This window comes from Stegodyphus dumicola, chromosome 2 (assembly GCF_044657685.1).
Source record: "Stegodyphus dumicola isolate Sdum_Otavi_A_Nest chromosome 2, ASM4465768v1".
Lineage (NCBI taxonomy): Eukaryota > Metazoa > Arthropoda > Arachnida > Araneae > Eresidae > Stegodyphus > Stegodyphus dumicola.
The window spans coordinates 124833681-124860020 of record NC_140769.1 but is presented as its reverse complement, the minus strand read 5'-3'; the positions used below and the strand labels follow the sequence as shown (position 1 = coordinate 124860020).

At 35.3% G+C, this 26340-nt stretch overlaps 1 protein-coding gene across 2 annotated transcripts in view; it reads right to left on the bottom strand.

Annotated features, from left to right (window-relative positions):
- The window catches only part of LOC118193323 (lachesin-like), a 521719-nt gene that overhangs the window by 148861 nt on the left and 346518 nt on the right, over positions 1-26340 (bottom strand). For both annotated transcript variants that reach the window (XM_085811101.1, XM_085811102.1), the window contains 2 exons: positions 17682-17852; positions 2582-2617 (listed from right to left, as the gene is read on the bottom strand). In XM_085811101.1, the coding sequence (XP_085667227.1) occupies positions 2582-2617; positions 17682-17852 (207 nt within the window). The remainder of the gene's footprint in view (positions 1-2581; positions 2618-17681; positions 17853-26340) is intronic.

The following is a 26340-nucleotide window of genomic DNA, read 5'->3' as shown; positions in this document are numbered from 1 at the left end:
TTATTATTATAAGGACGCAGCCCCGATCGTCCTAGCCGGAACAAGCCGGCCGTATGATCAAAAAATGGGACTGGATAGAGAAAAAAAAATATCAGAAAAAACATATAAAGTCCAAAATCTGAGGTTCAGTGCCTAATTCCAATTCTATCTATGTTCGTACTTATAATCTTCATTATTGTCTCTGCAAAATCTTTCAAATTTGAATAGTTCTTTTTAAAATCTTCCTTAAAATTATTTCTATATTTCTCTCTTGCACTCCGGGTAAGCGTACATTCATCGACGAAGTGCCTGGCGTGCCCAAACTTATCCCAAATTAAGCATTTATCATTATTCTGTAGATTAACTCTTTTTTTCTTATACGAGAATTCCCAACAAAAATTCCATTCTGTATAAATCCGGTTTTCCATTTCAGCAATAGTCTTTTTTCTGGAATCTTGGATATGAAAATTATCGGTCCTATCCCCAAGTTGCGCCATTTCAGCAAGGCTGTCCGCTCCTTCATTTCCGACAATTCCGCTGATTACTTTTATCCAGTGTAATTTAACAATATGTTTTCTTTTATACTTTTTTAACAAATCTTATTTCATTAAGCAGTCGATTTTTATGATCTGGTTGGGCGAGTGCCTGAAGCGCAGATAGGGCATCAGTAAAAATATTTATAAAACATCGAAATGTTATTTTTTATTAATCCAATTCTAAGACTCTGTCAATGTGTATAGTTCTACTTGGTAAACCGAATTCCGAAGTTTAAGTTTTATTTTCCCACTGGCTATCTCCACTCTATGAAAATAAATTACCACAGCGCTCAGCGCTACCCACTCCCCCATCAATTCCAGAACCATCTGTAAAACGTCTTTTTCGCCACCAGAAGAAACTCAAAATCATAAAATAATCCAAATCGTGTCATTGGGTGAATAATAATCTCATTCTCTTGTTGAAAGGCCTTACTTGTGAGTACTGTCGTCCAATTTCGTTATCTCTAATAATTTTATTAGCTAATAGAAACTTCTTGCAGTAAACTCGAGAGGGGCGGAACATCTGCAAGGACGCAGGCAACGTCAGTCGAAACGGTTCTTGCAACGGTAAGCATCCAGCCTCTCTGCAGGGTGTCCAATTTCATTCTAATCCTAAGTACCTCGTCCGCACGGCAGCCCCAAGCTCCGATTCCATAAAATATTTTAGGGATGATCACATTTCTAAATATCTCTCTTAAGGTGGAACTCTTTCTATTCAAAGTATCAGCACTAAAACTATACTTACAGCATTTTAAAATGTTATCAGTGATTCTATGTATATGCTTAAAATGTTCTGCAAAACTTAATTTGCAATCAAAAATAATTCCTAGATATTTCGTAGTTTCACCAAGTTTGATATGATTACCCTTAAATTACAATTGCGGGTATCTACTATTTTTCCCACCCCGAGGGAAAAAAAGTCCACATGTTTTTTTCATTATTAAAATATAGTGTAGCTGAACAATACTTTCACGATCAAGCTGAAAGAACAGAATGCATCCAATCAATCATTGCTCAAAGGGACACGTATCTATGTAGCAATATCCTCACCTGGGCATCATTCGGGAAGGAACCTTCGCCTTTGCAGATTGCATTTCTTATACGTTCCTGCCTAGCTCTCACCAAGTGTTTTGATTCTTTTCTGAGACTCTGCCTCGTGCTTGCTAGGTGCAACGCTTATCGTATCACTTTTCCTGTCAATGTCGCCCATTCGAAATATAGACTTCTGCATGTGGGAAATATTGAAGATGAAGAAGAAGATGATAACGTTGTTAGAATTATCCTAACGCTTAAAAATATAGAGAACTTGCAACATAAAGTTCGAAAGGGGAAACAAAATGATGTAGCATTACGAAAGACGGAAATAGATTTTCTCGCGATGATGGTTGTAAACCTCGGGATGGATCATTTTAGAGATTCTGGCAAGTCAAATAAGTTCAAGAAAACAATAACAAAAATTTCTTTTTCACAAACTGAAAATGCGTTGAAGTTGCCCTCGAAATCGATTGAGTTTTTTGTCGAAATCTATGCCATATACAATGTTTTTTTTTTTCTGTACAAATTTAAAGTAATATTTTCTCAATAAATCATTAATCCTGTGCTATCTGATTGTCACAATTAATATTTTCCACAAATATATCAAATGCAGAACATTTTTAACAACAAGTTATCGTATGATCAACACTGAAATCATTTTTCATAATTCTCTTTTACTTGATTCAAACCTCTTGCAGTAAAATAAGCCGGCTTCTTAACTTTCGAACGGTAGCGTAGCAATCGAATTTAATATCTTCTTAAAAATCAAAGAAATAAAATTTTAGTCATCCCAGCAAATCAGCAGTGAGGAAATATTATATTTTACCTGGTTCCAAAAAAACAACAAAAAAAAAAAAAAAAAAAAAAAAAAAAAAAAAAAAATATCGACATATTTTCTATGAACATCTGCATTCTAGATTCATTTATTCGAGAAGGCAACATTTTATGCACATATTACCTTATAATCACTTATACATATTTAAATACGTGCAATACTCATTTAATAGTAAAACATCAAAACAATACATTACTTTTCATGGATTTCTCATCTTCTGTAAATGATGTATCTGCAAAAGAAAATGAAGTGTCAATTAAATAAAAAGATATTGATATAAATTGCTTTACTATTAAGCTTAGACATGTTAAATGTATTTCAAAATGCCGAAATCTAACAAAACTTATAGTAACTTAAACAAATGGTATTTGTTTAGCAAAGTTATTATATGAAAATTGTTTATCTTTTTTTAATAAATATTATTCGATGCCTTTGAAAGAATAATAAAAAAGCGTATTAGAATACACGTTACACTCTACTTATACTACTGAATACTCAGGTTTCGTATCCCTTACGACATTCTTTTGACATCTGATTTTAGGTTGAAAAGCGAAAAAAAAAAAAATCGCAGAAATGTCGAATGTGAGACTTTTCTTATGTGTATCTACTTCTGACAGCTTCTATCAAGAATTCATAGAAACAAGAAGTTACATCGGTTTCTTGTTATGGATATATTCAGAGAAATATTTTCTTTTCCTTTCTTGACAAAGCTTTACAGTGCCTTTAGAAAAATAGCATTTCTTGATTTTGCGTTTGGGATTCTAAGTATGCTGTAATGATGTGTGATTATAAAAGCATGATATGTTTTAATCCGTTTATAGGGATATCTTATTTCTAGTTTAAATTTAAACGTAATGCATTGATCACATTTTTCTCCCTATTAAATGCCTTTTGAAGCTATGTTTTTAAAACAGGATGTTTAGTATACTATGAGTTGTTTCTAGCCATAACGTTTTCCACTAAAATTCATATTTTGAAAAAGAAAAGACGTATTATAATTTATTTATTAAATTAAATATTTCAAGCAAATCGGAATTTTACAGACTAAACATTTAAAAATATTAAAATATCAGTGACATATTTGATTTTTATCTGAATAAATCGAGATTAATACAGAAAATGAACTAAAAATGGTAAAAAGACGGTTTTGTGTTCTGATCAGTACAACAGAGGTATTATATGCAGAGAAGTACGTACGTATAATGCTGATGGCATCTCAATGAAGGTACCTACTTTTCATGTTGAAAAAAGTCATTTTCACAAACGTTTCGGCTGTGTAACACCAGGTGACAGGTGATGGAGGACGGGGACGCCTGGTGTTTAACATAGGTAAACAGGCGTGTGTCCCACGCCCGTTTTCACGTTGAAAAAAGTCATTTTCACAAACGTGCTGTGTAACACCAGCGCACTTTTTAGCATCCATCTTCTGACTGATATCTTTGAGTAGCAGTCACGTGAGAAACATCAAACATTAGTGTTTCTGCATGGCCGATTAATCCCGACCTTGATTGCATGTACTCAGTGTAGAAATACTTATATTTTAAATGAAAGTATTAAAGAGTCTTCTTCCGTATAATAATGTTAAATTTTGGAAACAGAACCTTTAATTAATCAATAGAAAATCTCAGAACCGTAACTTTTCTATCCTGGTATAAATTCAACGTGGTTCTCTACATATTTTCTCTAGCTTATCGCTGTGTTGTGCAGTCATGTACCCTGGTTTTACTCTATAGTTAATAGCAGTTCTATGATTTTTTTTTTAAATCTGTGAATGTGCTGCTATGTTATATATTTTCCAAAAATATGTACTTAAATAAAAGGGATCTCTGGATGTCCAAGAACTGCCAATCGTTCTTAAAAAATCGTCGTTCACCCAATTGTGTATGCAGCATCCACATGCTCATCTGAAAATTATTGTCATTGCAATTATATTGCATGCAAATTGTGTATAATATTATTGAATAACGTCTCCTTGATGCCGTAGCCTGATTGTTAACTTTTCATTCTATAACGTAGTGATTATTCTCTTCATTACTATTTGCTGTATATAATACACTGCTCTCCAAAAATTAGGGAACAACATATTTTTCAAAACTCACCATTACAAAAATGACAGTAACGATTAAGTTCAAATGCATGACAGTAACGAAGTTTAAGAAAGTTTATGCAAAAATAATAGCCACCGCTTTTATTTTATAGAAATGAATACTTATATAGAAGTTGGAGAAAAAATGAAAAAAATTCTAATTTTTTTCATGATTGTTGACCTTCAATTGTTATAATAGTTACGCGGAAATATCCAAGAGAATTCATTTAAAAGATTCGTTGAGGTCGCGGGCGATCTGAGGGATGGAAATGGGGATGTCACAAGCTAATGCTGCTAGACGTCTCAGTCTCATTCTAGTGTGGGCAACTGGAAATGGAATCAGTTTGCATCCTATGATTCTGTGTCTAGAAACATGTTTCAGGCAGACCTAGAGTTGCAAAACCTGCTGGTGACCATTATTTAGCTCTTTCAGGCAGAAGGATGAACAACATTTCTGTGCCGCAGCTCATGGCAGATCATTCAGTGGCAGCAGGAGTAAGAATCTCAGCTATTACAGTGCGCCGACGCCTGTGCAATACAAGTCTGTATACAAGACGACCAGTTGTTTGTATCCCATTGACCCGAGGACACAAAGGTGCTCTTTTACGTTGGGCAAGAACTCACATTGGAAAATAATTCAGGTCGTCAGCTGATCTGGAGGGAACACACCAAATACAACCAATCTCACATTGTGGAAAGATAGATCCAAGGGTGGCGGAATAATGGTTTGGGCTGGGATCTCTCTCTTTGTAGTCACACTGACCTGCATGTGTTCCATGGGGAAACTTTGACCGGTATGAGATATCGAAACGAGATCCTTGATCAATATGCCGCTGCTATTGGTCCTGGATTTCTTCTGATGGACGAAAATGTACGGCCGCACCGAGATCCGGTTTCTAAAGATATTTTGAGGGTGACGGTACGGAGCGGATGAAATAGCCAGCTCAATCTCTAGACATGAATCCGATAGAGCGTCTTTGGAACTACATTGGAAGACAGGTTGGTTACTCCTATAAGTCCTTCTCCAAGATCGTTAGACGAGCTCGAACAAGGATCAGGCCTTGTCTGGTCGTTGCTTCCCATTTCACTGACCCATAATTTAATTGATTGCTACTGTCAATATATTGCAGCTAGGGGCGGATACATACGTTATTAGAACCCGTTTTTAAAATGTTTATCACCCCATTTTTCCTCAAAAAGACCGGATTTCTCTGCCAAGAGTGCAATTTTTTTTTTGTAATTCATGTTTGTGGCTGAACTTTAGAAACATTCTATGTTGCATTCATTAAAGAACTGTTTAGTGAACATGTCCTGTAAATTTCCTGTTTCTATGTTGTTTTATTCTCGAACTAGAGCCAGAAAACTTGCTGTTCCTTAACATTTGCAGGGCAGTGTATTTTTATTTACGTAAGATTGAAAAATAGGTAAGGTACTAAATTTATTTACAATAGTCTTTTCAATTTAATAACTAATTTAGAGATTTCCCTTTCCATTCTGCAAACAGTAATTTGCTTTCTATCCCTTTGTGTCTCAGTGTTCCACTGCATGGAACACCCAAATTTAATCGCTTCTCAAACCTTTAAATTCAACCGTAAATAGATAAAAATGCCTTTATAATATACTTTGAACTTTTCTTTCTAAACAGTAGATAGCAGCATATCACAAGGAGACACAGAATTTTCACTTATTACGTGTTATAAAATCCATTTTTTTTAAGTAATTTTCTCTATTTTTGTAATGATATAAAAAAATTTTATTTGGAAAAAAATTAGGCATAATTTTGCTGGCTGTACTCCAAATTATTTGTTCTATATTTTTCTTTAATCTTTCATAGAAAAACCATACGCAGAATCATTGAATAAAACCGGGTGTTCCATTAGCGGGAACTCTGCGCCTTTAGCGATCTCATGCTGTTACGAATCAGAACATCTGTGCTTAGGAGAGAACATCCGTTGTTTACGTCTTCTGTTTCCGTTGTTTTTTGGGGGGAATGAATTCAAACAAAGCAGTATTGAGGGGTGAGGTGTGTTTTGTGCTATGAAAGCCTTAATATTGGCATCTCGAATTTTTTGGGAGTAGTTTTTAGGCGGGGATTTTATTAGTAGCTTGACTCATCTTTACTTAGACTTGCGCGAATTTTTTGCTGTCGCTTTTTTAGTCTCATTCCTCTTTATTTTCAATAATTGAGTAGATATTTTTCGTGTATGTATATATTATAGGTTTATTTTTCCTTTATTATTAATATTAATCGTAGTTAATTATTTTAATCGTAGTTGGTTTGTGCTTCCATCAGAAAGGTGTGATTTTCCTTTAACAATTTCACGAAGCTAAGAAATAGGAAAATTTGTAAATATTTTTGTATATAGGACTTGTGTATATAGATATTTATCTCATTTATCCGTATATATTCAAGAATATTGTGTATATCCTAGAAACAATGTATACAGCCATAATACAGAGTTTTTCATTCTTATACAAACGCTTCTACTCATTTTCGTGCTTCACTGCAATGCTCGCTTAGTCGCCAGAGCAGCAGAACACTGCTCTGGCGGCGCAGTGTTCCACCTCATGGAACACCCACAGAATTAAAACGGCAAGTGTAATTTTTTATAAAATTCTACCTGCATACTCCTTTAGGACTAAATAGACTGCATGCAACTTTTTTTGTTGAAATTCCGACGTTAACGGATAGCGCGCCGCAAAGGTTTATAAATATCACTAAATTCCATCAGTTTAAAATTAATAGCTCTCACAGAATTCGTGTTAAACATTAATTACTCAAGCAATTGTATAACGTTTCAACGAATCACAATATTAGGAGTCTGGAACTGCAATGTAAATTAATCGTCAAAAGGACGAAGAACCGAAATAGATTCAGTTTGAACCAGGCCTTAATATTTTGCATTTATAGTTTTCGATTAGCTTATCTATTTTGCAAAGTTGCTATTTGCTGTAATTCCTGTTTTCAAAATGTAAAACATACCAATGAAACTATCGAAATAAATTTGCGCTTTTTGTGCCAATTTAGATGTCTCTCTATCAAAAATATCTTCTCAAGAATAGAAAGTGTCCAGTCTTTCACGACTGCATCTAGTCTTCATGACTGGCTGTTATAGTTAACATATAAAAATGTTATCAACATCTAAATTATTATACACATACTTACCTTGCAAAAAATGTCGAAGCACCAAGAAGGACTTTTGCGATCGTGACGAAATTTAGTATGCAAAAACATCTTGATCGAGCATGCGAATTATAAAAGTTTCAAGGCAAATGGTAAGTAATTGCGATCATAGCGCGCATTTCTAGTGCGCAATTCGCAAAGTATAAAACCAGTAACAGAGGGGGGAAATTTATCTTTTTCTGTTGCCATTGTAATTCCGTAAAGAAGCACCTAAAGGTGCTATTACGGCGATAATGAAGACCTTACAGACAACTAAACGACTGCGAACGTGGTCGCATTGTGCGGTTGCGTGAAGCTGGGTGGTCATAATAGGCGGCCACCTGCAGCGAACACACAGTGCTGGGCAAAGATTTTGGCAGCAATAGCTGCTACAAGGAAATTGTCAGCGAAATGAAGGCTCTGATAGGTCAAGGAGCACAAATGCGAGGCATGATAGGATGATTGTTCTCCAGGCCCGAATCGCCCCAACGGTATCATTGTCGACTATTCAACGCACTGCAGCCACGTCTATACCTCCCATGGTACCGTCCACCATCTCACGGCGCTTGTCTGAGGCGGGGTTACGCTTACAGAAGTCTTTAAGACGTTGGCCTTTGACCCCACAACATCGGCGGAGTCGTGTTGCAGCTGATCATTATGGCTGCCATTAGACTGGCACCGTATAGTGTTCAGCGATTAATCCCGCTTCACTCTTGATGAAAATGACCATCGTGTTCGTGTCTGGAGAGGACGAAGTCAGCGGTTTCAATCAGCCTTTGATTTACAAAGGCATAAAGCCATAACCCCTGCTGTGACGGCGTGCGGTGCTATTTCTTATGACAGCAGGTCATCCTTCGTACATCTTTAAGAGATCAACGATATGTTGATACCATCCAGTGCCCGGTTGCATTATCCTTCATGAGACGTCATCCTGGGGTGACTTTCCAACAAGATAATGCTATATCACATACCGCTCGCATATCTCTAGACTGTCTCCTCGAGGTTGATATTCTTCCTTTTCCAACACGTTCACCAGACCTTTCATCAATCGAGCATGTGTAGGACATGGTAGGCCACCAGATTCGGGCACCACAGAATATCGCAAATCTGGAGCGACAACGGATGAATGTCTGGAAGAATGTGTTGCAGAATAGCATTAGAAACCTCTACCATTCCTTGCCTCGACGAATTCAAACATGCATTGCAGCCAAGGACGGTTCGACCAACTACTAATTTGAGCACTCAATGGGTGATCGTGAGCCATGAACAGGTACTATGACCTTGATTTTTTAATTGTTTTATTATCTGTGTATGAGCTATACACATATTCAATTTCATACAAAACAACCAGTTCCTTCATGATGCTTCGATCTTTTGGCAAAAGAGTGTATATATATATGCACATATCTACATTATATATATATATAAATAAACTCTATGGAGAACGATTGTATGCAGCACGAGGAATATGACTCGAGTTCAATGACTCACAACTGCGCTCACTACAATTATTTGCATCTTTCTAGACAAAGCTTCGATTCCCCATGAGCTTCAATATGCCTGTTGCTACTTTTCGGTAAACAACTCGAGTTATAACTCTTAATTTTCTCGTGATTTTGTATTCCTCCGTAATTTGTTTGGAAATTCATTAACAGCAAGTTTTAGGAAAGCTAATGAGAAGAAAAAAGAAATGAATAAAATTTGTAGGATCACCAGTGGAAGTGATAAAAGAGACTGTTGAAAAGTGTGAAAGGCATAGGTGAGCACCTGGCTATTGCATACCCTGTGCCTAGAAAAAAAGGCCTCTATGACTGCAAGCATTGCCGATGGGGCGAGATCGCTTATTAAGCAAAGATCAAAGACATTAGAACATGCTGAAAAACTGCTTTTGCTCTGGATAACGGAAAACAACTAGTATAATGTCATGTGCAGTGCGTTTTAAGAACCATATATATTTCACCAACTGCGTCTGTATTTTAGTGTTAAACGCGGTTATAATAATATAGTATTTCGTCGCTAAACGCAACCTTGGCTAGCATTTTGCCAAAGTACTTAGGATCCTCCAGAGTAGGCGTTAGTTACGTGACTCAGGGTGAGGAGGTCACATGATCGCTCTTCTTTCTCAAATTCCGGATCAGTTCAAGCTGAGGAAAAATCGGGAACCAAATAAGAGTCTTTTTGGATTTAGAAAAAATATGACACTTCTCTCCTATGTACCAAGACGTTATAGAAACGTCATATTGATTTCATGTCTTCATGATGACGTAGCAATAGATGAAGATATCCAGGACCGAAAAAGGCCTGAGATTATCACATTTTACAACCGTACCAAAGGAGGTGTGGATACAGTGGACAAACGCCTTCCTCTAGTGCTTCCTGCAATGTTGCCAGAAACACCAGACGTTGACCTCTTGTAGTTTTCTTCTCTAAGCTGAGTATAGCAGCAGTCAACAGCTACATAATTCATTCAAAGAATATTAGTGAAAAATTACTTAGAAAGCAATATCGGCGAAAACTAGTATATGCTATTATGAAGGAAAACTTTGAAAGAAGAAGCCCTACCTCTCTTCAAAGTGAGCTGAAAATAAAATTGTGAAAATAAAAAAAAAAAATGAAAACCAGAATTAGGTGTTGTTGAAGAAATGACTTCAGGGGAGAAAAGATGCACACCGTGCCAAAATGACAAGCGCACTAGAATTCCGAGGTTCAGCTGTGATATTTGTTTAAAATTCATTTGTCTAGAGCACTATAAACATATTTGTTCAGACTACAGCGATGCAATTAAGTGATTTTGAAATTGATTTTTTATGTAATATTTAATGTGTTTTTTCCATTTACTGATTAAAAATATAAAATTTCAGTTGAAATATTGGCAGTTTCATTTTGTTTTACTTTCAAGTTAGTTTGGTAAGCCTTTAGTCCTTTTTATATTGTTTTAGTGTTTTATACTTATTTTATTTTCCTTAATTTAAAGTTAATATTGTTTAACTCAATTGTACTTATTAACATTTAACTATTTACAAAATAATTTTAATATTTTTGCTCTGGAAAATTTATATTTTATAATAGCGTATCTAGGAAATACGCGCGACCTTTCTTAATGGTGCAGAAGGTAAAAAAAAAGGATCAATTATTTCTTCTTCGCTTCTTACTGGAAAAGTTTGTTTGGAATTTGTCATACAGTACAAAACATATTATACAAAGGATCTGTAACAGATTAATCCATATTCTGAGGTAGCTATGGATATATATATATATGTAATAACTTATCTGCATAGCGTCATTCAAATTAATCATGCGATCTTACGTAACCGTTAATACCAGATGCCTCTTGACGACCAATCACCGAATTGTAAACCAAAACTTTTCCCTTCGCATGCTTCCATCTTTCATAACTACGCACTTCAGTTTTGCTCTCTACTGTGCTAAGATGTAATTTCGCTGGCTTGCTTGCTATCCCAACAATATCAAAAATGTAAATCTTCTGTGGAAAGGCACGACTAGAGTGCCAGGTGATTGTGGCCACAAATATCAATTGGAAATAAAAATGGAATTAAAACTGCCTCGACTGCCAAGTTCTTCAAATACTACGCAATCAAAATTCTTCTTCAATATGGATCTAAGCACGCATCGACACTGCTCCGGCTTTTTTCCTTTGCTTTTATTATTACATATATATATATTGTTGCGTGTGTACGAGTTCGTTATGAAATGAATGCACAAGTCCGATGAGAAATGAACAAAAATTTATTATTATCACAGCAAAAATGCTTAAATTTTCTCAAATTATCATGCAGTATTACAATATCTCACAGTAGTTATCGTTTAACTACTCAAATGTCTAATAGAACGTAATTCAAAACAGCTAAAGAACGCTAATCCGCGAATTCGCTACAATCAACAAGAGCAGTTTTCTAAGCAACAACAAAAACTAAGCAACTACTGCAAACTGAGATGTTTTCCTCCTTTTATAAGATTTTAAAATCACGCGCTAGAATTTTCCAGTACTTTCTCGAAATCAAAAAGAGATATTTATTTATTTAATGCACGCGCTCTTGTATTTTCAATTTTCCTGCTTAGCTTTCTTTTAATATTCGTCACGCGCTGCACTGCGCGAGAAATAAAACCATTTAATTTATAATTGAACTAACATTAGCTTTTTAAATACCAAATTCGTAACACTGCCCCCTTCCCAAGGACTGCACGTCCCGGGCAGTACAATCCATGGACAGGAAGCTAAACTTACAACTGTGGCATACATGCATTAATAAGCATTACATTACAATAATGAACAATAAATGCAATAAATAAAACAAATCAAATGCTATCAAATACAAATCAAATGCTATCAAATACAAATCAAATACTAAATGCAAATCAAATACTAAATACAAATCAAATCAAATATACATTTAAAAACAAAAAGGACCATGGTCTTATACTATTTACAATTATTTACATTACGTACTATGGCCATAGTAATGAGCTAACCTGTCGTAAGAGTTCGAAGACTCACGGATCCGAACCACGACGTCATTCGTGTTCAGCACTGTATATGGACCATCCGAAGGTGACTGTAATTTAGGACTCAGTCCTTTTCGTTGAATCGGGTTCCACAACCACACCTTGCCTTCTTTGTTGGATCTATGTCTAGTAGCTCTTGTGTGGCATCTGGTCTTCATTTTCTCCGTCGCCAAGTTGACTCGCTTTCGTGCAGAACGGTGCATCCCCTCAAACCGGGCCTGGGCATCTTGGATGTGTTCCTCAGGCGTTGAAGGCGCATCCGTAGGGCGACTAAACAGGCGGTCACAAGGCAGACGAAGGTCTCGACCGAAGAGCTTCTGGGATGGAGATTAGCTGGTAGTCTTGCTTTTATTTTCGACCCTGGTATGATTTCGGCAGCTTCCCGAGCTCGACCTTTCGGACAAGGCGTCGACATTTCCACGCGAGGATCCCTTTTGAGGATGGATAGTCATGCCATCAGTTGCTGAAAGCAGCTTATTGTTTTTGAAATCTAAGGAAAAATTGTATTTCCTTAAAAAGTCCAATCCGAGTATGCATGGATCTGTAATATCCGCCACATATGGCGTGTGATGGTAGGCTGCACTTCCAAACGTGATGTTTACGTTTAACTTCCCAGTTATGTCGATCTTGTCACCAGACGCAGTCTGAAGGGTAACACAGGATGGCGTCCAAATAAGTTTATCTTTAAACTCTTCAGCTAAATCTTTCCTAATGATGGTAACATTAGCTCCTGTGTCAATGATCATATTGCAAGGAACTCCATCGATATTCCCATTGATGGACAGTCCGTTATTGTTGCCACTCACTATAGAGATCTTAAGCGCTTTAAAACAGGGTTTTTCATTATCTGGCAACCTCCGTTCCTTGATATGGTCATTAATTTGTTTCCTGCGTCGTTGCTCAGAAATTGTCTCAATTTTCGTACCCTGGGGTGTTCTGCAATTCTTTCGTACGTGGCCTTCAGCTCCACAGTTCCAGCACTTTGGTTTCTTGTCAGTCCTTTTCCTTCCCGTGGCATTTAATTGTCTGTTTAAATCGTATGCCTTATTTTCCGTGCTCTGGGGAGTTCTGCAGTTCCTTCGTAGGTGGCCTTCAACACCGCAATTCCAGCACTTTAGGGTCGGTTTCGTTTCACCACTATTCCGTCTTAAAGCATTCACTGGTCTTGTCAACTCAGCCGTTTTATTATCCGTGCCCTGGGGTGTTCTGCAATGCCGTCGTAGGTGACCTTCAGAACCACATTTCCAACATCTTACAGCCACTTTGTTCTCACTGCTACTCCGTATCAAAGCATCGACTTGTCTGGATAAATCATCTAAACGAGCCATCAATTGGTCCCCTGGGTCGTGGACTCGCACAGCTCTGACTGGGTAGCGATCTCTAAGAGTTGCATGCTGGGCTGCCTCCAATTTCACGGCGTACAACAGAGCACTTTTTACATCCTTTACATCTGCCATTCGTAGAGCCTTCTGTATTTCTTGATCCCGGATGCCATCGATGAAATATTGCAGGGACAGGATTTCCCTTGTTTCTGTCGGGCACTCCGAAAAGGCGTGATGTGACAGCCTTTCAACATCCGTGGCGAGCTCCTGAAGCGATTCGGTGGGCTTCTGTTGACGGGATTTTAATTGAAATCTGCTGTAGTCTTTTAAACATTTCTCGCCATAGCGCAGCTCCAATGCGCCGGATAAAGCTTCGAAGTCAAGTCTTTGGTTTTCTGGAAGCGTCTGCAGGATATCCGCTGCGTCTGCTCTCAGAGAAGCGGCGAGATGACTGGCCTTAGTTTGGGAATCCCATCCATTCGCATCCGAAACGATACAAAATTGTGTTTTATACACTTGCCAGGATGTCTTCCCATCATATGTGGATAGCTTCAGAGATGGACGAGCAGGCATCGGTAAGAATTTAAAACCCTCAGAATTGCTTCTTTCGTTCGCTATGCTCTTCCTTAAAGTGTCAACTTCTTTCGCAACGGCTGAAACCCTATTATCAATTTGTTGCTCGACGGCAGAAACTCGCTCTTCTATATGGTCTTTTACAGAAGAAACTCTTTCTTCTATTTCTTCTTTCACCGAAGAAACTCTTTCTTCAATTTGAATTTTTACGGAAGAAACTTTTTCTTCAATTTGCCCAACTTTATTTTCAACCACATCTATTCTGCCTTCCATAGCATCGAATTTGGTTTCTATTATGCAGGAAATTTCTCTTTTCATTTCGCATTGACTTTCTTCAATCTTTATTTGTACGGCTTTTATTTCGTCTTTAAAAGTTAATTGACCAGCTTAAATGGCCTTCATCTCTTCCTTAACGGATTCTTGTCCCGCTTCAATCCTTTCCTGATTAGATTTCATATCTTCTTTCAACGAGGCAAAGGCTAAGATCAACTGCCTTATTTGCTCTTCCATCGCTCTTGTTATTGGCATTCAAATCCCACTTCTGACACCAAAAATTGTTGCGTGTGTACGAGTTCGTTATGAAATGAATGCACAAGTCCGATAAGAAATGAACAAAAATTTATTATTATCACAACAAAAATGCTTAAATTTTCTCAAATTATCATGCAGTATTACAATATCTCACAGTAGTTATCTTTTAACTAGTCAAATGTCCAATAGAACGTAATTCAAAACAGCTAAAGAACGCTAATCCGCGAATTCGCTACAATCAACAAGAGCAGTTTTCTAAGCAACAACAAAAACTAAGCAACTACTGCAAACTGAGATGTTTTCCTCCTTTTATAAGATTTTAAAATCACGCGCTAGAATTTTCCAGTACTTTCTCGAAATCAAAAAGAGATATTTATTTATTTAATGCACGCGCTCTAGTATTTTCAATTTTCCTGCTTAGCTTTCTTTTAATATTCGTCACGCGCTGCACTGCGCGAGAAATAAAACCATTTAATTTATAATTGAACTAACATTAGCTTTTTAAATACCAAATTCGTAACAATATATATATACACTGGTGTGCAAAAATTAAGGACGAAGTCGAAAAATTAGCATATCAGCTGAACGAAGAGGCAGAGCGGACAGAAAGACCAATCAGAAGATTAAGTAAGGTGATGTACGGTAGCACATGCGCACATATGCAGGTATACGTAATGGGGGAGTGTCTGAGTAGTATAAAGCATGTTGTCGGTGTAAGATTAGTAATTCTGGCAAAGATATTGCACGCCGTATAGCAGTTAAAATCATACCGAGTTGCTGCTTTAGCGAGAAATGGCGAATAATCAATCTGTTAGACGACATCTGGATGCTTTTACTCAAGGTCGAATCATTGGGAAGTTGGAGGAAGGCCGCAGTGTGACAAGTGTGGCTGCAGAGTTCAGAATTGCTCACAGCATCGTTTCACGACTTTGGAGACAATTTCAAACTACAGGAACAGCTATCCGGGGATTTAGTAGTGGTCGTCCACGAGAAACCACACCCGCAGAGGACCGGTATATTACCTTACAGGCCAGAAGAAACAGGCGGCAGACAGCGGGAGAAATCGCTAGACAGACGACACAGGCGACTGGACGACCGATATCGCGTTTTACCGTGGCCAGAAGACTGCACGGTGGTGGTCTGTTTGCACGACGCCCTGTACGGTGTGTACCTCTAACGCCTGCCCATCGGAGAAGGCTTTCTCTGTGGTGCCGGGAACACCGGAATTGGAGAGACAATGAATGGGGACGAGTACTCTTTACAGATGAGAGCAGATTCAGTCTGAGTAGCGATTCTCATCGCATACTCATCTGGAGAGAGCGGGAAAGCCACAATCATTCCTCGAACATCATTGAAAGGAACAGGTATGGAGGTGGCGGTGTTCTTGTTTGGGGAGGTATCATGCTTGGTAGTCGTACAGACCTTCAGATCTTCGACGCAGGTTCAGTCAACGGGACCCATTATTGTAACGAGATTCTTCTTCCATATGTGCGTCTTTTAGAGGCGCTATGGGTCCGCAGTTCCTTTTCATGGACGACAATGCACCATGTCATCGCACAGTAGCTGCCGAACAGCTCTTAGAGAGTGAGGATATTGAACGTATGGATTGGCTGGCACGATCTCAATCCCATCGAGCATGTATGGGATTTTCTAGGCAGACGCTTGGCAGCTCATACCTTACCACCAGTAACGATTCCGGAGCTTCGATTGGCGCTGCAAGACCAATGGGCAGCAATGCCTCAACAACTCATTGACACCCTCATTCTCAGCATGGGCAGACGCTGTGAAACCTGCCTAGCAGTCAGGGGAGATCATATCCCCTATTAAAGACCGGATGTTTCTTGCTGGACACCCATCACAGGGATGTTTCGGCCTTCAGTAGCATTGCGCTCCATGCTCCTTTTTCAATAAAGCTTCTTTTTATCCCTCTGATTTCTCTTTTAGTAAATGTTGCTTACATTACTCATGTCCTTACGTATTGGGGATCTTACGGTATTAAATGTGTTGATTTGGAAAGCTTTTGTACAAAGTTATATTGAAAAAACCGTCTCGTCCTTAATTTTTGCACACCAGTGTATGTATATATATATGTGTGTGTGTGTACGTGCGCATCGAACTTTATGTAACACAATACGAATCATGGGAAATCATGACTGACCTTTAGGATTTACGTTGTGCAACATGAATTTAATATTACTTATATATAATCTACACATACACTGTGCAGAGCTTTTAATTTGGATTAAAAAATGCCTGCACATTTTTCTCTTCAAATATGTCATGATTAGGTTAAGTAGATTCCCTGATAATATTTATTGCTAGTGCTGAACTACTAATATACGCGTTTGAACTTACCTGATACCCCAGCATTACATTTTTGTAATAATAATTTTTGAAACTCTGATCTTGCATGAATAGATATTTTTCTGTTGATCAAAAATTTTAGTACAATGCGTCTTAATTATTTCATTTAAGTATGAAACTCATAAATTTCTGCCAGTCTATTTTTTAAGTTTCAGAAATTTCTTTTAAGCAGAAATTCGTGAAAGAATGAGCGTTTCAGGAGTTTGGAAAGAATTTATTTCGTGGTCGTTCAGTGGTAAAAAGCAGTAATATGGGGTATAAATTCTTAAGCGCTATTAAAACATCATATTTCATAAGTAGGATTGAAATCCGCTACACACTACTCGTATTCCTCAAATTCAGTCATTCCAGAACTGATACGTTGTACGTTCTCTTAAAATTGAGTTGTGATAGGTTAGTAAAATGCTGCAACAACAGTTCCAGATTACACATTCAAAAATGGAATGTAAATATATTACATGAATGCGTAATATTTTGATCGATCCATTTTATACCTAAACTCACCAGAATTTCAATTCTAATATCGTATATCCTTCGCTTAAAAATATTCTCCTGCACTTCAAATTTCAAATCCAAATTCCTCATGCATTACTCAGAACGCAGGAACAGCAATCAATAGGATATTTCATGAATTTATTACGTTTCCTAGAGACAAAATCGGGACGAATTGCGAGCAAAATTCCTTTAGAATGAAATCTCCGTACGGTGTAATGAAGGTACAATGGTTACACACCTTGTAAATTATTCGCTTGCCAGTTTCCAGCTGCAACAGGCTGATGGTCTTCTCTTCTCCATGTCAGAGTCGGTGCCGGGTAACCTTTAGCTCTACACACCATTGTTACGTCAGCACCCTCTCGAGAAAGAACATCGGAACTAGATTCGGTGTCGATGATATCTGGAGGCACTATTGAAAAAGAATACTGCGGTTGTAATTACAATTATAATAATAAATTTCATACTTGATAAAATATTAATATACACATGGCTTTACTTATTTCTCATTTGTACATTTTATAAGATTTTTGAAATAGATGGATTATATGAAGATCTCTTTTAAATAAAGTTCAAAATATCAACAAACTCAATGTTTTATTTGGGTCCTTATGAAATCAATTAGATGATTAAAATTTCTCCTTCAAAGGAATCAGGCCAAGGATTCAAATGAGAAATGACATTTAGTCTTTTTTGTTGCTCCCCAAATCCGATTCCCCCCCCCCCCCGAATAAAAAACAGAAAGAATTAGATAAACAGTTAAACAACAGACAGTTATCAATTAATTACTTCTCTATTTATTTGAATATCAATTATATTACTATTTAGTTTGAAAATATCTTATAGTAATTCTATTACAATATTATAATTATATATAATAATTAATACAAAGGAATACATTTAAATTTATAATTTTTGCCTTGTTCCAGACTGAGAAGATAGGAGTCTAACTTAAGCAGTCTTATTTTTTCCTTAAGTGAATTTTTTAGTATTGATAATTCATAAATGCTATTAAATAATTTTCAAGAAATAATTTTAATCTGCATTTTACCTAATATACGTAGCTATCGTGTACAGAAGCTTAAAGGAAACTAGAAATACATAATTTTCCGTTGAAAGTAGGTGATAAGTACAGCACATTATTAATGGCTACTCATTTAAAAACAGTTGAACAAATGAGTTATTACGTAAAAAGTAGAAAATAAGTAATTTTATTTTGTTTTACAAATGGTTGCTGTGTTGAACATAGACAGTAAACAATTAACATAGTGTATAGAGGATAAAAACAACGCAAAGAAAATACTTATAAAGCAACATTTGATTATATTTTCTTTTTATTCAGCAAAAACACAGAACGCTTAGTGTATAATATTAAAAAGAGTGATAGGAACTAATGTAGTAAAAGTTATCTTCTCTGTAGTATTTTTCATTCAACATTTTATGTATATTTAGTTAATAATCACTGTCTGCGGGTAAAAGTAATAATTACGTTTAATATAAAACATGTCATGAAATTTCGCCAAAAATTGAGATTATATAATTCACTAAAGAATGAAATGTTTTCATTAAAATGAAGATAGAGCAGAATTTTTTCAACCTGAAAAGCTGAAGTTCATAAAAGTGTTTCGAAAAGAAACCTAATGTACTTATAATTTTAGATACCAAAGGAGGTCACTGAATAGGTTTTAGTAGATTACATCGTCTCGGAAATATATGATCTAAAAGAGCCGGGAAGATATTTCCAGCCAGTCAAAGCAAGAGACACTGTGATGGATATTGCTGTTGAAAGTCTGTGGATGTTAATAATAGCTGGTGTTTGGAAGAAACTGCACGGGTATGGAATAAAAGAAAGCATGAGTGTGTAGAAAACACACTCATGTTTTTTTAATAAATGAAGCTGATAACAGATCTACGGACAAGGACAAAAAAGGTAATATTGTTTAGAACTGTTCTCTTCCAAAACCAGTTTGCATTCTTTTCTAGCGGCAATATTTTATGACAGAGGCTAACATTTTTAATTTTAAACTATGTTTCGCGTAGGCCAGCCATTCAGAATGTATAAAAGAAGGATCATTCGACCTAACTATGTAACGTAATTACTTAAAATTCCTCAAAAACAAATTAAAGTCAGCAGAAGTAAGGAGTCTTTGGAAAACATACTCATGCCTATTAATAAATAAAGTTGGTAACAAACCTACGGACGAGGGAAGCTGTAGTTAAATTTGTTTAGAATTTTCCTACTCCAAAACCAGTTTGCATTATTTTCTAGCCGCAATAATTTAAGACAGTAGCTAACATGTTCCATTATATTACGTTCCGCGTAAGTCAACCAATAATCAGGGAACCTAAGTAAATAAATTGCTTCAAATTCCTGAAAGAAAAAATAAATACTTGACAAATTATATATACGAAATGTGAGGGACGTTGTTCGATCTGAGACTGAGATGCAAACGCATGGTTAGTTCTCGAAGAAAACCCTGGAACTGTAAGGCTTATATTGAAAATGAAAGATACAAAACCATCCAGGGACACTATTTACGCACAGGTGTTGTGCGGTTTTGCATGATATACCTTATAATCAGAAATCAAAGTGTAACTGTGTACGTCAACGTAACCAGCAGTGCATTTTCGAATTTTGGACTTCTGACGCATTCAAAAATATCAAGCGTTACCTGACTTTTCACAAAGACAGAACGCGCAGTGAGATCCAGTTTTGTATTTTTCATATGTAACTAATTACACATTACCCGTAAAAAGAAATTTATGCTTTTATAGAGTAGTGAATTGCAGATAGTAAGAGCTTCCGCCAGAATAAGTCGTTGATGTCTATCCAATAACTCAGTCAAAAATGACGTCAAATGACTTTGAAGAAATATATATCTCTAATTAAGCGGTGTACTGAAAAACATACCAATGGTGAAATGAAAAAGTGAACTTCCTTGCACTCCCTTGTACGTTTTTCTAAATTATACACAATTTTTGCTGCATTTCATTTGAACTTACTTCCCCGAATTTCGTTAAAGATATATTCTGCATTCATTTAATAAAGTTCTCACTTCGCAGTAAAGCAGGAAAACATAAAAACTCAAAACATCTTCATTAACAATTGTAAAATACAGAAAAATGTCCAACAAAAAATACAGTTAAAACAGTTTTAAAGTATTACAATTAAAATTAGAATTTCTACACAAAAACAAGTAATTCCCCCAGCGAGCAGGAAGGCAGATTTTTCGGTGAACAATATTGAATATTAACTTTTGGTCTGACTCGGCGAAAAGATAGTGCAGAAACTGATTTAATTCACTATTCTACTAACAATTTCAGGAAATGTAAACAAATGGCTCCCCCGTTAGGCTTACAGCACTTAAACAACTTTTAAATTCTTGATAATTCTATAAATATTACATGCAGGTTAACTAAAGGCATAAACACCTTAACCGGAACATAAGAACAACATAATTGAATCACCATTAAAGCAAAAAATACACGTTTTACCAACATGTAAGAATAAAAAACTGAGGTCACGGAGCCGGATAACAAAATGGTATATATATTTATGTATTTTTCGTGCGGCTGATTGCAAATAAGAAACGAGGTGCGCAGTTACATGTTATAGCAATCCCATAGACAAAATTTCAACGTTCTGAGGCTATTCATTTATGAGTTATGCGAGATACATACATAGATATGTACAGAAAACACGAAAAATAGCTCATCTGAATTCATTTTAAATTCATTTTGAAATCCGCTCTTGGGAAAAAGGCCCTTCATTCTGTCCGCACACACAGATTAAAAAAATCGTTCAAATAGTTTCCAGAGCTATTAAAATGGATATTTTCTTTGATATATGATACCTGAAATTTTTCACCATGATAATAACTTCTACTTCGTACAATAATGTAAAAAGATATTTGGGAAAAGCCAAGTAACAAAAAGCACTAAAATTAGTAGACCGAGGGAATAGTGGAATAAGCATTTTGCAAAATACTGTGGGAAAATAATAAAAACTAAAATATCAGAATTTCGAAAATTTTAGAAAAAAGGTTGGATTTTATTTTATATCATTAACTAAAATTAGGAATTTTTTTTATGAAAATGCAAGAGTTCGGAAAAATCTAATTCTCCTAGCTGGAGGGATGTTTTAAGGCTATTTTTGCTGAGCTAAAAATATACTAATAGCAGTGATTATCAATGGTTATCATTGATGATTTATTATTATGTTTAACATAAGATTCATGTTCTTCGATGCCTATTTTAACGCATTTTCTCTGGTTGATATCAAACCACGTTAACAAAGAATGCTGCAAGTTTCCACAAAGATAAAAAATCAGATTAATTCAGTTGTTGATCACAAATTATTAGTATCTTTATTCCAATTTAACTTGACAAAAATTATTAGAAAAGGGAAAAAAACAGTCTTCATTTTGTGGATCAGACTTTCTCTAAAACACTCTACATTTGCAAATCATTTTGCTCAAAGTTTTAAATTTTGATAATTAGAATTAATATTTCCCTTTTATTTATCTTCTTATATATATATATATATATATATATATATATATATATATATATATATTTCCTTAGATATTGAAACTGTTATTATTTTGTCATTGGCCAAGTTTAAGTATTTCAATTTATTATGCTCCCCATTGTCCCTCCTCCTCTTCAGGATAGTATATTTATGTCGTTCGGCCTCGAAACCGATATAGTGTTTCATATTAGATGTTATCATGATTTAATGCTGCAATTTTCTTTGGCCTAGTTTTCAACTTTATGATAATCTCATGGATGCTGAACATACCAGTGTTTATTTTGCTCATATAGACAATAGTTTTTAGACCAAATCAATTTTGGTTCTGAGCTTGGTTTCCCAGGTGTTCGTCCCCTTCGGCATCCTCCTCAAGATACTATAATTAAAAAATATGAATAGAAGAAGACGGCAAGCTTCCGTAGTCATAATGTAAAAAATCTTGGGGAAAAAAAAAAAAAAAAAAAAAAAAAAAAAACAGGGCACTAGCGGAAATTCCTTCTACTTCAAATGCTAGTGGAAAACGAAGTATAATTCTGCTATTTGAAAATTTGATTGCGCTGTTATTTATATCCAAAATTTTTATTCTGCAGTGCGCTTTGCATACGAATATTTTTATTTTATAGAGAAAGTTTTCGTTTCATAATTAATTGCTTTCTTGTTTAAATAATTAATAAATGGTTATTAATACATTAATATTTTTAATGTAACATTATATTCAATTAAGCTTTCATTTCAAATGTCTATGGTGATCCATTTCCTTAAATACATTCATAGATGTAACATGTATAATGATTTTTTTTTTTTTTTTTTTAATCGCGAAGAGTAGCGAGGCGCATAAGTAACCCTTTGCAGTAGTATTAGTACCAGTATTGGGCTCAACTCAACCCGCCTAACCAAACAAGTTGGTCTCATGATCATAACAGGCAACGCCCATTTCAACAAAGGCAAAAATTGAAATATAAAATAACTAAATGAAAATAATGATGTGTTTATTATAATTATAAACATAAAAATGAAGAAAAAGAACAAATACAAACATTTAGACAAGAGCAGATACCAAAGACAAAAAAAAAAAAAAAAAAAAAAAAAAACAGGTACTAATTGATAGAGTTTATACTTTAATTATAAAATTCTAGCTATTGTCAGTTTTCAGGCTCTCAGTCTCACGTTATGCATATAAATATTTACGAAAATTGTGCAGTCGTGAAATCTACGTGCTTCATTACAAAGACATTCAGATACTTAAATAGACATCTAGAAACAGATAGATAGATATTACATGACCAGAGGAGTTAAATCTCTCTATTTCGCTGTCATTTCCCTAACGAAGCTTAAAGGCTCATTTTAAGAAATTCGTAATCACTTAACGCGGTCGCTGACTACTACACCTTCTCATTTTCAAACCCAAAGCGTAACTGGTTTGGAAATTAATAAATTAATAATCAACCTTGAGGAATCCGTGAAGAATTATTCGACTTCGGATTGCTCGGAAATAAAATCTTTCATAATTCAAAGTCCCATTTCTAATATGGAGACTGCACTCTGTTCATTAACGATAAAGGCTGTCAAAGGCATCTGCTGAAACTTCCTGGCCCACCGTATCGATCCCTTAATTACATTCGCTATTGATACAATTGCATCAAATCAGTGAAACAGAATTTAAATGCAGAATGCAAAAGGAAGGATTTTGAGATTTCTATGAAATGCGTAAATGCGCTTTCATTGTCACGTGACAATACCCGTTCGAAGGGGAATTTGTCAAACACAAGATGAAGCTTTAAGGGGTGATTAGATTAGGTTATTCAAGCTATAATACAATCGCTTAATTAGATGGCGTTTTTAAGCGATTTATTTAGAAGTAGAATATTTTAGACATACAGTGTCGTAACGGAATTTATAATTTTCGCTTTTGAATACTTGCAATTCCTTTGCATGCTATTAAGACCAATTGTTGCACTCATGAAAAGCTACAAGGCTATCTTTTGTTGTCAATATTACCTATAATTCTGGAATTTGTCCGTTTTGCTTCTATTTGTGCATACCTGCCGAAAATATTACTCCATAATTTAATGATCCAAATTCAATTAATATTTAGAAGGTTTCAAATAATGTCATTTATAAATTGAATAAAGCCACTATTTGAAAAGATGAGAGCTTTTTATTTCTGTTTGCGTTTTGAGATTTAAACATCCGAACTTCTTAAAATGATATGCTTAAGGGGGTGTTGGAACTCAAAAATCTTCAAAAAATGGTGATTTCGGATTTTTGCATTTTAAAATTTTATACATTTGTAGCTTTTCAAAAATATCATTCTTTAATCTCTATGAAAATTAGAACTGTAAAAAGTCTAGTTTTAATTTTTCATCGAATGCTTTGAATGAATAAATGAAGATTTTTACATAAAAATGCGTTTTTCTCCAAACGTGATTTTTTTATACTCGTTGTACCTTTTCTCAGGAACTACTGTTCACAGGTATCTAAAACTTCTATGGCTTATTTATTAGGTTTTCTAGTATTTACTGAAATGAGCTTTTTGTGATAAACGACGAAAAAAAATTACAAAATATTGTGTGAGAAAAGTGCTAAATTTTACTATGCCTAACAAAATATTCCGTAAATTACTCTATAATTCAAATTGTTTCAAAAGCTCATTTCAGTATAATCAGATAGGTATACTTTAATTACAAAAAAATTTCAAGCATGTATCTGCAACAGATTTTGAGAAAAGGTACATCGAAAATTGCCAATTTAACATTGTCGGTACAGGGGTTGCTGATACCCCTTAATTTTCCTTTTCTTGGCTAAATTATTTATTTATTTATTTATCATGTACATAAATCTAAATGCTCTGAATACTTTCGGCATGGCTTACATCCGTGATATGAAATTTCATTAGTGTTTGAAGAAGATTAGAAATTTGCAGAAGTGCAAATCTGATAGTTAAAAGTGTATAGGATTATTTTAATTTCCTACTAGTTACTTTTAATTTTGAAACCCTTTCCTTTTCTTTCTTGTTCCCCAGCTAAAATTACCTGCCAGAATAAGTTTTCAGTATTGCGTTTTATGTAAATGAGGAAGAACTAGCATTTAATGGAAAGTTTCAGTCATTTCCGTAGAAGAGTTCAGAAGTTCTCAGTAGAAGATGTTCTGCCTTCGGGACACGTTGCTTAAAGCTAGTCTTACTGCGTTCCGCCATATTACTATGTGCCTGTTGGTATTCGCCGGTGAGGTTTAAATAACGGCCAACTGGATTAGTTACTTCTTCACAGCTTCGACTAAGTTTTAGTTACTTAGAATTAGTTTGTTTCTTATTTTCTATCTTAAGTTCAAAGCCAAGTGGAGGATTCCTGTTATCCCGGGAGAGGTCAACCGTGAAATATTTTCTGAGTTAACCTTTCAGCACGCGCGCGTCGTATTTTTTACGACATCCGTTATTTTACCGTTTTTGACACGAAAAACGACAGAAATGACTGAATATTGATAATAAATTTGTCAAAAAATAAAAATTAATCTTATTATTGCAAAATGCAAATGATATCACATTCAAATATAAGTAAATTATTTTTAAGTTATTATGTTAGTGAGATGGAAGTGCAATGATGTATTTCATTATAAAAAATCTTTAATTTATTACTTAATAATTATATTTTAAAATCGAAGCTAATTTTAATATTCATCAAAGACAAATATAGACAATAGAAAAGGAAAACACACTGGTAGGGAAAAAAGTAGTAGTACTTACTTCTTCTGCAATTAGTATTACTTACTTCTGCAAGGAAATTTACTTCTTACTGGTTACAAAAACGCACTTTAAACTAACTTTAATGTTTTTATTTATTTCTAAAAAATAGAATAAATGAAAATAAGGAATGGAACGAAAATAAGGCATGGAAATTGCAATTGTTCTCCCATCCAAAGGTTTTCTTGTCTTCCTTTTCTTCATCAGATATCTCTTGAAGAATCTGAGCAAAATCAGCTGGTTGCAGGTATGTTTTTGCTATGAAAACCGTTACAAAATTTGCAGAGCCAAATGTATTCAAATTAAAATAATACACGGCAATTAATAACACAAAATTACAAAATATTTTAGAAAAAAATATTTTTTGAATTTTAAAACACGACCACTCGTCTTTGGTTCAAGGTATTAGAACTAGATTTCTTGAAGTCGCTAGCCAGTAGGACATTTTTTGCTGGTTGGGAGCATATGGAAAAACCGATTTTAGAAGCATCGCTATAATCACTATCCTCTGGTGTCTAGGGAAAAAAAAAACATAACTACAGTACCTAAGGCCGCAGGACATGGATCGCAGTCTCTGGGAAGATCACATCGAAACTGCAGTAAAACTGCAGAACATGCACGAAGGTTGGA